Consider the following 12,386-nt stretch of genomic DNA (forward strand, 5'->3'; position numbering starts at 1 on the left):
ATTCTCGACATTGCGCTGTACTATGCGTACGCATAACATGTGTCCTAGGCATCCTGCTGCACACTATTATCTCGATACGATCTGAAGTCCCGGGTCCTCAATCCGATGTCAAACATCCTATCAATCTCCGCAACTGTTCGTCCTTTCATTTCCGGTACAAGCAGATAGCTGATCAGGACGCCCAACACACAGGTCCCTACATATGTAAACCCGACTTTGCCCCTCAAGTTGCCCGCATCTGGATTAAAGATGTACGGCAGGGCGATACCAGACGCAGCAATTGAGAATGCATTGACAGCCCAGCCCATACCCTGCGTCTTCGCGCGAAGCTGTAGAGATGACGTTTCTGCTGCGACCGCATAGGAAGCAGGCCAAACACCGACTCCGCAGATGATAATGGTCAGCATCATAGACGCACCAGTCCACCTAGACGACTCGTTAACGATGCCTCCGACAGATACACAACACTGAACGCGAACTTACCAAACAACACCCATGCCGTGGAAACAATTTGCAATGCCCATGCTCAACCACAACACCGCCGCGGTGCTCAAACTTGAGAGAATGAGCTTGCGCCTGCCACATCTTGCTAGCACCCAGATGCTTGCCACATTTGCAAACAGCCCAAGGACAATACCAAGAATAAGGAAAATGAGACTGCGCTTCGCGTCCAGGCCCACAATCTGCATGAAATAGCTTGCCTTTGCCATCAACGGCAGTCCAAACACAGCCTGCAAACTATTAACCCATAGCACAATCATCGTGCGCCTAGAATTCGCCGCAGAGAAGCACTCCTTGAATTTGGCCTGGCCCTGCGTGGCCTCCTCGTGCTCAATATTCGCCGCTATCCTGTCAACGATGGCTTTCGTGTCGGCGCCAGGAGGATCAAGTCGCGCCTGCGCTCTGAGCGCTTCCTCCGTCTTCCTCTTTCGGATGAACCACGCTGGACTCTCGGGGATGAAGTATGCGACGATGACGGGCACGAAGCTGAACGGCCACTGGCTCCCAAAGACGACCACGTACCCGTTGTCTTTCTTGAGACTCCCATAAATGACCAATGCGCCCATCAATTGTCCTAGAAGCGTGAACACGGGGAACAACGCCATGCCGCTGCCCCTCAGCACCGTGGGCAGCACTTCGCTGAGGTACGTCTGCGTGGCCACCATGGCTGCGCCGATGCAGCAACCCTGTCCAAACCTGCCGACCAGAAAGAGCGCGCGACGAGCATCTGCAGAGGCGGGGATGTACGAAACGAACATTACTGCGACTGCGAGTGCTGAGACGAAAGAGCACAGCGCGAGGGACATGCGGCGACCGACGCGGTCCTGGAACCAGCCGCCGAAGAGCGATCCCAGCATCGCGCCAATGGGAGAGGAGACGTTCCAGAGTGCGAGCCAGGAAGAAGGGAGGATCCATTCGTCGTTCAGGAGGATGCCGAAGTCTCGTCTGGAGTTGCATTAGACGGATGAAAGATGCGTGTACGAGGAATAACGTACTGAAATCCAGGCATCCCTGACACAGTGCCCACCACAACATTGTCGTACCCATACAGCAGAATCGCACTCGTCAATCCAAAGGTCACACACACCACCTTACGATATCTCCTAACATTTTGCCAAAGCGTCCTCTGCTCATCGCTCGCTTCGCTCCTTGTCTGGCTCAAACTCCGTTGCACAACACAATCTTTCTCTCCTAGTTGGCCTGGTTTCCGCTCGTCGCAATGCGCCTCCATAGTCGCGAAGGGATGGAGATAGCCGTTAGCATGGCGGGTGAGGCGCACCTATGTATGCATCCGCTCTTGGCAACGACAACTCCAAATTAAACATTCAAGCTTAAATCTTGCCAAGCCAGACGATGGATTGCGGTTAGCGAATAGGATTTGGTGATGCTCCGGAAAGGTTCCGGACGCGAACTAGGATGGGAAGGAACGGCCTAGGCCGGATCTTGGACCGCGCAGGGTCGTCTAATTCAGGAACACTAATAGTAGTCGTACGATAGAAGGGCGCAGATGCAGGTGTGTGAGAAGGTAGGCTCTACGTATCTCTTCTTGCCCCTCCTATATCTATGTGCCCTTTTATTATTTACAGGCTACTACAGGTGATTGGTGCAGTGTTTAGGTCAGCAATGTTGCTGATGGTTGATATACTGCTTCGAAACTAGACTGTTGTGTAGAGTTAAGAGTGAAATCGAAGTGAGTCTCTACGTATGTTGGGAAAGGAGCATATATTATCTTCAAAGAGACAAAAGGATTGGGGAAACTTTAGTCACGAAACGATAAGCCAGCCAAGAAACCGCATTTGTTCTTCCATGTCAGGCATGATCCAAGCAGGCCTCGGCTCACTTACGATTCTCTGAGCCTCGCCAGAAGATTGCTCGTGATCAAGCGCTTGCTGGATACATGTTACAAAAGGCGTGGACCGCTGTCGGATGAACAGTCGTTGCATAGAACGTCTATCCGCCAGAAAGAAGCGCAGCTCTTCATTGCCATAAGTTCGGCTAAAGTACCGAACCGAGGTGCCTGGTTCGTGTACAATCTTGCCACTAGCAGTATACCAGACTATCCTTCTCCAGATATTCGTACTTTCCACCCCCGGCGATCTTCTGGTCCACCAAGGACGGTAGTGCACTAGAGTTGACGTGCTGGGCCATGACTATGGCCTTATTTGAGCCCGTCTACACGGACGAGGGTTTCAGTTCCTGTATGACAGAGGCTAGTGGCGATGGTGAGGATCTGATTGTCAACAGAGAGATGATGCTTTACGCTGATTGCTTCTGAGTCTTGCCGTGATATTAGACCAGCGTATTAGTCGGCGGCATTGTATGGACAAAGGACAGAGCTTGCTGGCGTTATTTCCACACCTTCATCTTCGCGTGGCCTTGAATCTATTCGACGCTGCAGAGGGATATCGTCCTCGTTTTTCTCTGGAGAGACGAGAATGGTCAAGCCTAGAGCAGAGAAGGCGTTCGGCCTTCACAGCAATGGTGCAGGGCAAGCACTAATGACTTCGGAGCCACGAGCCACTGTGAGGGCTGGTCGGCGTGACCCTTGGTCTGCAGGAACAAGGGATTCTGGGACCATATATTGGGTTACGCCAGGCTGTCTAGTGAAACAAGGCAATCTAATATGTAGATATGAGAGCGAGAAAAGGCCGCGCATGAATGGTAGTGCATGGAGCCAGAGTAGAATATGGGAATGTTGGAGCTTTCCGTATTCCAGGAATAACATTGGTGGGTGCGTAGTAATTCTAGATGCATCGAGCCAAGTGGGGACCCATGGGAAGTTCTGGAATTGCAAGATTGGCCCACCAACGCCTTGCCATGCAACGCTATAAGTACAAAAATACACAATGTACAGGAAGATAAGCCCAACATCGCTTTACCATGACTCAGCCCAAGAATGACTGGACGGCTCCACCAACATTTTTAAGATCAAGCAGGAAAGTGTCGTGTCCAAATAGACTCTTCTCCTCGCCCAACTCGATATGTGTGACATTCTTGTTTCCAGTCCGCTTGAGCGTGTTTGCAATCTCTTTCTGTTGCCATGCCGGAAACAGGATATCGCTAGCTACACCTAGAATTAATGCTGGGGTATTCGCCAAAGGCTTGAGTCCAGCGACCAGATCTGCGGGCGCTGCCTCGACGGCATCAAGGGCGACCTCGCTCTCCTCCGTAGGCTGTTCCTTCTCTTCATATGGCTTCTCAGGCAGAGTTAGGCTGCACAGGTCGCTCTCGACGCCCTCTGCTGGAGCGCGCCCATCTAGGTATGCTTGGAGTTTGCCGGCATTGTCCTGTCTGACTTTGTTGATGCGATTCCGGTGATCTTGCCCCAGATCGAAAAGGTCCATAGCCTTTGAAACATAAAGTAAGCTGTTGGGGTCGTAGCTGAGGCACCACTTCTCGCCGGCATGGTCAAGGTACGTCTCAATCAGAAAATCCGGACAAAGCGCCGGTGGTCGAGACGGGTCGGCTCGTCGGCGGCCAAAGCGCTGCTCCCATTCTGGACCGCTTCGATACGTGACGGTCGCAATCTCACGTGCAAGTTTCATGCCCGAATGCGGCGGTACACCATCGTAGTAAAAGCCCCGGTTCCAATACGGATCCATCATCAGCACTACAACAAGTCAGTATGATATTCAGTTATCGTCCCGTCTTACACTCACCTTGGCGTTGTGTATGCCTCATGGCAATACTGTACGGATGACTTCGCGCGGCAGCACTGATGCTCACGATCCTGCCTACACGATCCGGAAAGAGTACGCCAGAAGCTAGACTCAGCATGCCGCCCATGCTGGAGCCAACGCTCGCGTACAACTTCCGGATGCTCAACGAGTCAAGAAGCCGAAATTGCGCGCGTACCATGTCTTCCATTGTGAGGACTGGGAATCTTGTCGCATATCGTTCGCCGTTCGCGGGATCGATCGAGGACGGTCCTGTCGAACCGAAGCACCCGCCTATCACGTTCGTACATATCACAAAGTATTTGTCTGTGTCCAGCGGTTTCCCAGGGCCAATAAAATTCTCCCACCATCCCGGCTGCGCATTGATTTCGGTGCTGTGTGCGTGGCTCGAGGCGGACAGGCCAGTGTGTAGCAATACCGCATTGCTTCTGTCTTTGTTCAAGGTGCCCCACGTCTCGTACGCAACATTGAACTCGGGAAGGATGCCGCCCCAATCGAGTAATATCGGCTCGCGCGAGTGAAAGTTGAGATGTTTTCCGGTGGTGTATGAGGGCTCGGGCCCGGACGAACGACTGGAGAGGGATGCCGATCGCGACTCCTGCTTATCGAGGCATGGGAAGGATAATGCGGGATTCGTGGATCCTGGGACAGGCTCTGCGTCTGCTTCAGAGACGGCTGCTTGAGCGCTCCGAGAAGCTTGGTTGTGAAGTTTTCTGGAACGAGGGGTCAGGAAAGTGCTTCGCCCAACGGCTTTTTGCGGAGCAGAAACCGCCTGTCGAAGTGTAGGTCGCGCAACAGCTGCAAACCTGCGCGGGAGGCTCATAGCGGGTGCTGCTAGTGCGAGGACAGGTTCCGTCGCAGAATCGCAAGGGGGGGCAAGAGAGCTGGAGGCGGCATGATGACGCTATTTCGCGATTATAAAGATGTCGTGCCTCCCCAAGAACGATGGGATGTAGAAAGTATTGGCCAATCGGAGGCCCGCGAGATGGCGACTTTTCACGTGATTTTCTGTTGCCATTCCGAAACACGGAGAGACCCCCATCAAACCTACACTCAGCACTTGTGCCCAGACTGGCGCTGTTGGACCTCCGATTTGTTGTCGCAACTATGCTTAAGAAAATGTTATGCCGCTTCTCCTTTCAATCGCGTGGAAATATGTCAATAATTAGGCATACCAATTGTGCTGTCTCTGTCTTCTTGCTTTCAACGCCCGGAGACTGTCCGAGAGCTTGACCAGCGGTGACATTAGTTCGCGCGCACCAGATCGTAATCGCGGCGCATCGTTAACGCTCGATACTGTTTCTTCCCACCTCTGTTAATTGTAAAAGCCGGAAACCTTCAGCCGCCATTATTCTTGTCTCTCAGGAAGCTCAGCAATGCGAGCATTCGGGGCCTCCCTCGACGATACTCTATCACGTTCACACGATATAGTCATATTCGCTAATACGATCGAAAGTTCCTAGGAATCTTGTTTCGGTATTCAGCATAGGTTATCGAAAAGTCCGTAAGGCAAATTATCTGACTTACGGATACCGTCAAGCGACAGCAGTAAAGCTGCACACCACTTACCTCCGCTTGCCGAAACTGTCATGACAAATCCTCTCCCGGAAGCAAGGCTTCGTCGTTGTTCCTGAAGATTCTTCGGGGATTGAAACGCCTAGGCTTGGGTCGATTGTTGTTCGGCACATACCCGTCCTAAAACCCGGTTGTCGAAATTAGGCAATATAAATCGGCAGCCCAAACACTCTATATTATCCAACGTGCGCTCTAGCAAAACACCCCGCTTTTTCGAGCCACACGTCGTACAAGGTACACAGTGACAGCACGGTAAGATTTGAGGAGAGACTTGCAGTGCCGTTCTTTTGATCGCAATCCGTAAGTATCTAGGAATGCTGAAAATGCTGCAAGCAGTGCCAGCCCAATCGGGACGTATGCAGGAACACACTCGCTCTACTCACAAATTCAACGTTCTGTAAACTAAGAGTCGAGCTGATCAAGTTTCGCATGCACGATCCGTATCGCCTACGCCACCTGTACCCCAGAATCTCTACCGGATCCATTCCCTATTTTCCCGGGCGCCTTGCGTCGGGGATCCCAGGCTTCAAAGCCAGTATGCATATTAAAAAAGCTTGTCTCATGACCAACCCAGGTTAGAACATCAAACATTATTGGAGCAAAATCACGTTTCGATCCTACGATAGGATGTCTGTCACTCACGGACCCCCATATTATGCCACTGTAATAAGGTCATCCGGCACCATGCATAGGAATCTGCTGGCCGCGACCTGGTTGCGACTACGTGCATTCGTCTCGATAGGGAAACGCGTGGGTGGTCGTGCGACGACCTCGTGGGTTGGGCGACGCATGGGGAAAGGGACGTAACCTTACGTGGAAGAATTCTACCTGTGGATAATATCTGGACGCGAATTCAAGATGACGACGGACTTCAGGGAGCAGTATAAGAAGGGCGAGCCAGCACATCGTTGAAAAGCAGCAGCCAAGCATAACAACCATCTAAACAAGCTACTCTTCAACTCTCCAAGATGAAGTTCTTCTCTACCGCCGCTCTCGCTGGGGCTTTGTTCCTCGAGGCCGTCAACGGCCACTGTATGTTTCGCTGAATAGATTTCCCATGTAAACGTTCGCTAACACTCAGCCAGACATCTTCCAGAAGCTCACCGCGAACGGCGTGCAAGGTGGTGTCTACCAGAACATCCGCCAGAACACCAACAACAACTCGCCCGTCATCGACCTCGCCTCCAACGACCTTCGTTGTAACGTGGGCGGTGGCTCAGGAGCCTCGACGTCGACTGTCTCTGTCGCCGCGGGCTCAACGGTCACATTCACCGCTGACATCGCCGTCTACCATCAGGGCCCCGTCTCCTTCTACCTGACTAAGGCCTCGTCGACCGCCGCCGCCTCCGACGGTTCCACACCCTGGTTCAAGATCAAGGAGATTGGCCCGACGTTCTCAGGCAGCTCCTCCACGTGGGACCTCGAGCAGTCCTACAGCGTGACCATCCCGTCGTGCGTCCCCGCCGGCGAATACCTGCTCCGCATCGAGCAGCTCGCTATCCACAATCCGTACCCGGGCGGCATCCCGCAGTTCTACATCTCCTGCGCGCAGATCAAGGTCACTGGTGGCGGCAGCAAGTCGTTCAGCGGTGTTTCCATCCCCGGACACGTCAAGAACACGGACCCGGGATACACTGCTAACATTTACTCTGGTTTCACCAGCTACAAGGTCCCTGGACCGGCTGTCAGCACCTGCTAGATGGTTCGGGGTTTGCTTTCATGTATATAGATTATTTCAAACGCAATGTAAATGTGCTCGGGTGTAAATGTGCTGTTGGTTTGGGTTGGCACCCCGTGAGAAGCGCTCCTAGGTCGATCTGGGAAAACTCTTCACCGGGTGTCGACCACTTCAGATCAACAGCGCAATTATGCCCAGAACAACTTTATCAATAGATCCGACGGCTTGTGTCCATCAAAGGATTCCTTCGAAAGAACACCATCCTCTTGCTTCGTTAGTTCCAACATATTCACTCCACACTGCTTATGTCTACGGAAGTTTTGACTGCACACGAAGGCGTAACTGTTGATTTGGGCATGCTGTACACAGATAGTATCGAGGTCATTACACAGTGATGCACAGAACGTGGCAGCCATCACGAGAGGTGACAGCGGGACAGAAAACTCTGCAGCCACAAAATGATACACCACTCCACACAAAGTAACATGTACTTGACCGTGCAACGCGTACTCGAAATCCGCAACACATCACGGGAAGGACCCAGTTTGGCAGCACGTGGGGTGATCACACCAACAATCTGCAGAGTGACAGTGGAACAGTCCGGCCATTCTCCGCAAAGTTCTAGAGCTGGCATGCAATTCAAGATAAATGGCTTTCTGCAGTAGTGTCGACGATCAATGGTTGTTGGGGATCGGTGGATGCAGACCTGACAGATCCGGGGGCGAGTCGGGGTTGCAGAAGGGCCGATTGCCAGATGGCGTGCTGACACAGCGTTGTGTACCTAGTTCACGACGGGACGGTGCGGTTCGGTTCAGCACGGGTTTGGATCGAGAGGGGGCGAAGGTGACGATTTGGTTGCCGTGAGGCTGAGACGTGCGTGAACATGTTCCCCTGGCGGAGGTCTGCGGGGGCGGGCGTTTGGGGTTGAGCATCTATAAATGGCTACTCATGGGTTCAGACATCAGAGCGCTTGAGGGCGCTGACGGGCACTCGAAGACTGGATAGCGATCATCATGGCCAGAAGGCCTCTTGTGCTGGTACATGGCGCAATTATGTCACCACGGGACATGGGATATGCAGGGGACAGGCGCGGTCTGGTGGAGGGGACATGCAGGCGTTCATCTGGGGCTTGGCGACGAAGTGACCAAGGAAGCCGTGATGTTACGGTGCTCGTCTCGTCACCCCAATCGCCTTGAGCCTGCAGCGCCCGCGGAATCTTTGTCGAGTGTTGTATCTGCGCATTTGCCGGCAGCAAACGGTCTCACCGCACCGCACCGCATCAGCCCAGCTGGGGCTTACCTCACCGCCCGGCCTGACATCTCGAAACACTAGCAGCCCGGCAGCGCCAGAAGCCCTCCTGCAACGTCCCTTTGGGCTACCCGTCTGCTGTACTGTACCACCGGCCCGCGACCCAGCCAGCGCAGTCGCGCCCGCAGAGCACTCGCAGAGCTTCGCCGTCGCCGCCGCCGCCATCATGGACCAGCACGACTACTTCCAGCCGCTGGCTCGCCGGCCAGACGACACCACCATGAACGAAGCCTCCAACGACTCCGACACCGACATGGGCGCCTCCGCGTCGGCGTCTTCGGCGGCCATGCGCCCCGGCAACATGTTCGCATCGCCCACGGCCCACTCGCGCAAGCAGGGCCGCATGTCTCGCTCCTCGGCGCCGCGGCCCATAATAACGCCCACGAGCCCGCTGTCCTCGACCATCCCGCACAACACACTGCCCTCTGCACCCGCCTCACCGCCGACGCCCGCGCCCAGTCCGACCCCCACCCAGCGAGTCCCGGACTGGAGCACCGCCGCCGAACATGAGGACTCGCAGATCAAGAACACGCGCGCGCTGTTCAGCGACATGAACCGCCCCGAGCGGCTGCGCCTGCTGGGGGAGCTGCTCAACCTGTGCGACAGCCATGAGCTGAGCTTTGTCGCCGAGTTTGTCAGCCCGCGCCTGAAGAAGGACCCCTTCATGGTGCTGCCCACTGAGTTGTGCTTCCGGGTCGGTATCTCCCAAGCGACAGGCGGATTATACTCTGACACCTCTCCAGATACTAGAATGCGTGGACGATCCCACGACCCTCGCCCGCGCCTCCCAGGTCTCCAAGAAGTGGCGCGAACTCGTCAACGACGACACCGCATGGCGGCTGTTGTGCCAGAAGTTCTCGTACAGAGGGTTGTCAAGAGAAGAGAGGAGCGAGGAAGACGATCCCGGCGACGAAGAGGAGGAGTCATCCAAGTCGCATTGGCTACAGCCCAGCCGTGCCTCGCGCTCCGAAGACACGGCCAACAAGGAGCAACTCGACGGCGCCAGCTCGGGTGCAGCAGGAGAAGGATTGCGGACACAGAGCCTGGACAGGACGTCGAAGCGGAAAGAAATCCCATCGAGATCTAAAGCCACCACGTACCGGTCACATTTCAAGCAACGGTACCAGGTCGAGACGGCATGGCGGCAGGGTGGCCACTGCGATGCGCGCCAAATCACACCCGAACAGGGTGTCGTCACAAGCCTGCACCTGACCAAGAAGTACATTGTCGTGGCCCTGGACAACGCCAAGATTCACGTCTTCGACACCGAGGGCTATCACCAGAAAACACTACAAGGGCATGTCATGGGCGTCTGGGCGATGGTGCCCTGGGGTGACTTACTCGTCAGTGGAGGATGCGACCGCGATGTGCGGGTCTGGAACCTCGCGACAGGGTCAGTAGTCCTCTCACAGCCCACGCAGGGCTCTAACGTCTCATACAGTTACCCACAATTCACTCTCCGGGGGCACACCTCTACCGTGCGCTGCCTCAAGATGTCCGATGCACATACAGCCATCTCAGGTTCAAGAGATACAACTCTCCGCATATGGGACCTCAAAAAGGGTCTCTGCAAGCACGTCCTGATTGGTCACCAGGCGAGCGTTCGCTGCCTCGAGATACACGGCGATATTGTTGTGTCTGGGTCTTACGACACGACAGCAAAGATATGGAGCATCAGCGAGGGCAAATGCTTGCGTACGCTCACCGGCCACTTCAGCCAAATCTATGCTATTGCCTTTGATGGGAAAAAGATTGCGACGGGCAGCTTGGACACGAGTGTGAGAATTTGGGATCCGACCGACGGGTGAGTCTATTTGTGATTCGCGGTGACCAACTGTCGCTGCTGTGCTTGTATGTTGCCATTCGCTAATCTGTGTTCGTGATGTAGCAAATGCTTGGCCGTGCTACAGGGACACACCTCGCTCGTAGGCCAGCTGCAGATGCGCGAAGATGTACTCGTCACGGGTGGCTCGGACGGATCTGTCAGAGTCTGGAGCCTTGCCGATTACCAGCCCATTCATCGACTCGCGGCGCACGATAACAGTGTCACGAGCCTGCAGTTCGACAACACGCGCATCGTTAGCGGTGGGTCCGACGGCCGTGTCAAAGTCTGGGATCTCAAAAAAGGAACGCTCGTCCGCGAACTCAGTACGCCTGCGGAGGCGGTGTGGCGAGTTGTATTTGAGGAGGAGAAGGCTGTCATTATGGCGGCGAGGGGCGGGAGGACCATCATGGAGGTACGACTGCACCTTCCCGACTCTCTTACATCTCATTTACCTCGTACACTATGCCTGAAGCGGTATTGCTAACACACAAACTAGGTATGGTCCTTTGCCCCCCCAGAAGACGATATTGAAGACTTCCGCTCCTCCTCCCCCATGAGCATGCCCGACCACAGCTCCGACGACCTCTATTCACAACCTCCGCCCGTACGGCCCGTCTCCGCACTTCCTTCCACAGCTTCCGCACCCGCCCTGCAACGGGTGTCGAACGCCAACCCTCCGTCTGATAACGATATCCCTATGCCCGACGTCGGCATGACCTCGTAGCGAGCGCATTCAGCCCTTTGAGGAAGGCCACTAAACGCTCAGGCCGTGCTACAGTATCTGGCCGCTTTCAATTGCCTCGTCGAGCGTCCTAGCCTGGAGCCTGCTTCCCGACCGCGGGAGTCAGGATGATGGGAGATGTGAGGGCCATGGATTTTGAGCATGACTACACGAATGGTCCACAGGTCTTGACGCAGCTCAGGCGAATGCTGTGATACGACCGCTATTGGGGACAATCTTACGTTGCGCCGGAGCGTCCTGTCGTGTAAACAGGAATCATGTAAGAGGCAGTTCATGTATGACGACAAACGGTGTTGCTTTGTTCGGATCGATGGCAAGCGTTGATACCCTCCCTACCTTGTTGTACCCACGTTCTTGTGTATGGGCGGCAGGCAGCTCACGACATACACGACAACAAACGACATTACTTATTTCCTTTTTTTTTGTTCTTTGAAGACTGTACCTAGGCATTTCTGGGGCGTTTGGGCACTGCATGGATGTGCGTCTGGCGCAGATTTGTTTCCACTTTCACCGTTGGGATAGTATGGGTGTGGACATGCACCGGGGTTGGGAAGGAAAAAGGGTAGGGATGAGATGGAACATTTTGGGTGGGTGGGTGGCGAGAAGTTCAGAATTAGAGAGACGGACTAGAATATACGGATACTTCAAGATCGCGTGCGGTGCGAGTGAGCGTTGGTGAGTGCACCGGGGCGTTGGGCTGCTTGGTACACACTGCGGGTGCGTCGGATGGCTTCACCTCGACACTACAATCACCTAGGAACTTTTAACGACCCAGGCGTCTAAGTTTGACAACGCCTTCCAGTGATCCCCTACCAGCAAACCACCTCCTAGAGCCAGATGCGTATCAGTCTCTCGAACCGGTGGTCTGACTGCAGAACATCTTCTTGCGACACCCCGGCTCCCCACCGGCCTCCTCTCCGTCACTCCCATCCGCAAAACTCGCCTCCACCTGTGCAAGCAACCCGCCCCGACCCGGGAAGCCATAGTTTTCAGTTGGCATGAATAGAGGCTGTATGCGAAGCCTAGAGATGCCACCCCGACGCGGACGTCAGTTGCATACACCGAGTTTTCTTGCCTTTA

General features: G+C 54.6%; 4 protein-coding genes across 4 annotated transcripts; 2 read left to right on the forward strand and 2 right to left on the reverse strand.

Moving 5' to 3' along the window:
- Positions 1-43: 43 nt before the first annotated feature.
- CC84DRAFT_1131283 (MFS general substrate transporter) lies at positions 44-1,850 on the reverse strand (the record flags this gene model as incomplete). The annotated part of the gene is made up of 3 exons (XM_018175891.1): positions 1,497-1,850; positions 484-1,446; positions 44-426 (listed from the first exon to the last, which is right to left on the reverse strand). Exons 1-3 carry the CDS (start codon positions 1,730-1,732, stop codon positions 45-47), a joined length of 1,581 nt encoding a protein of 526 aa, XP_018029772.1. The 5' UTR covers positions 1,733-1,850.
- A 1,330-nt stretch (positions 1,851-3,180) lies between these two features.
- Positions 3,181-5,119, reverse strand: CC84DRAFT_1131287 (homoserine O-acetyltransferase-like protein). Its single transcript, XM_018175892.1, has 2 exons — positions 4,161-5,119; positions 3,181-4,111 (listed from the first exon to the last, which is right to left on the reverse strand). The coding sequence occupies exons 1-2, from the start codon at positions 4,999-5,001 to the stop codon at positions 3,387-3,389; spliced, it is 1,566 nt and encodes a 521-aa protein (XP_018029773.1). The 5' UTR covers positions 5,002-5,119; the 3' UTR covers positions 3,181-3,386.
- Positions 5,120-6,480: 1,361 nt separating this feature from the next.
- On the forward strand, positions 6,481-7,536 carry CC84DRAFT_402071 (glycoside hydrolase family 61 protein-like protein). Its single transcript, XM_018186046.1, has 2 exons — positions 6,481-6,785; positions 6,839-7,536. Exons 1-2 carry the CDS (start codon positions 6,722-6,724, stop codon positions 7,450-7,452), a joined length of 678 nt encoding a protein of 225 aa, XP_018029774.1. The 5' UTR covers positions 6,481-6,721; the 3' UTR covers positions 7,453-7,536.
- Positions 7,537-8,959: 1,423 nt separating this feature from the next.
- Positions 8,960-11,288, forward strand: CC84DRAFT_1104491 (F-box/WD repeat-containing protein pof1; the record flags this gene model as incomplete). The annotated part of the gene is made up of 5 exons (XM_018175061.1): positions 8,960-9,433; positions 9,483-10,132; positions 10,181-10,543; positions 10,628-10,976; positions 11,061-11,288. 5 exons carry the CDS (start codon positions 8,960-8,962, stop codon positions 11,286-11,288), a joined length of 2,064 nt encoding a protein of 687 aa, XP_018029775.1.
- Between the last annotated feature and the right edge of the window lie 1,098 nt (positions 11,289-12,386).

Source organism: Paraphaeosphaeria sporulosa, assembly GCF_001642045.1.
Source record: "Paraphaeosphaeria sporulosa strain AP3s5-JAC2a unplaced genomic scaffold CC84scaffold_15, whole genome shotgun sequence".
NCBI lineage: Eukaryota > Fungi > Ascomycota > Dothideomycetes > Pleosporales > Didymosphaeriaceae > Paraphaeosphaeria > Paraphaeosphaeria sporulosa.

Bases quoted from the DNA above. Each gene is read 5' to 3' on its own strand.
- CC84DRAFT_1131287 (XM_018175892.1), bottom strand. From the start codon at position 5,001: ATGAGCCTCCCGCGCAGGTTTGCAGCTGTTGCGCGACCTACACTTCGA. The intron at 4,112-4,160 runs GTGAGTGTAAGA...GACTTGTTGTAG, and splicing joins GAGGCATACACAACGCCAAG to TGCTGATGATGGATCCGTAT.
- CC84DRAFT_402071 (XM_018186046.1), top strand. From the start codon at position 6,722: ATGAAGTTCTTCTCTACCGCCGCTCTCGCTGGGGCTTTGTTCCTCGAG. The intron at 6,786-6,838 runs GTATGTTTCGCT...ACACTCAGCCAG, and splicing joins CGAGGCCGTCAACGGCCACT to ACATCTTCCAGAAGCTCACC.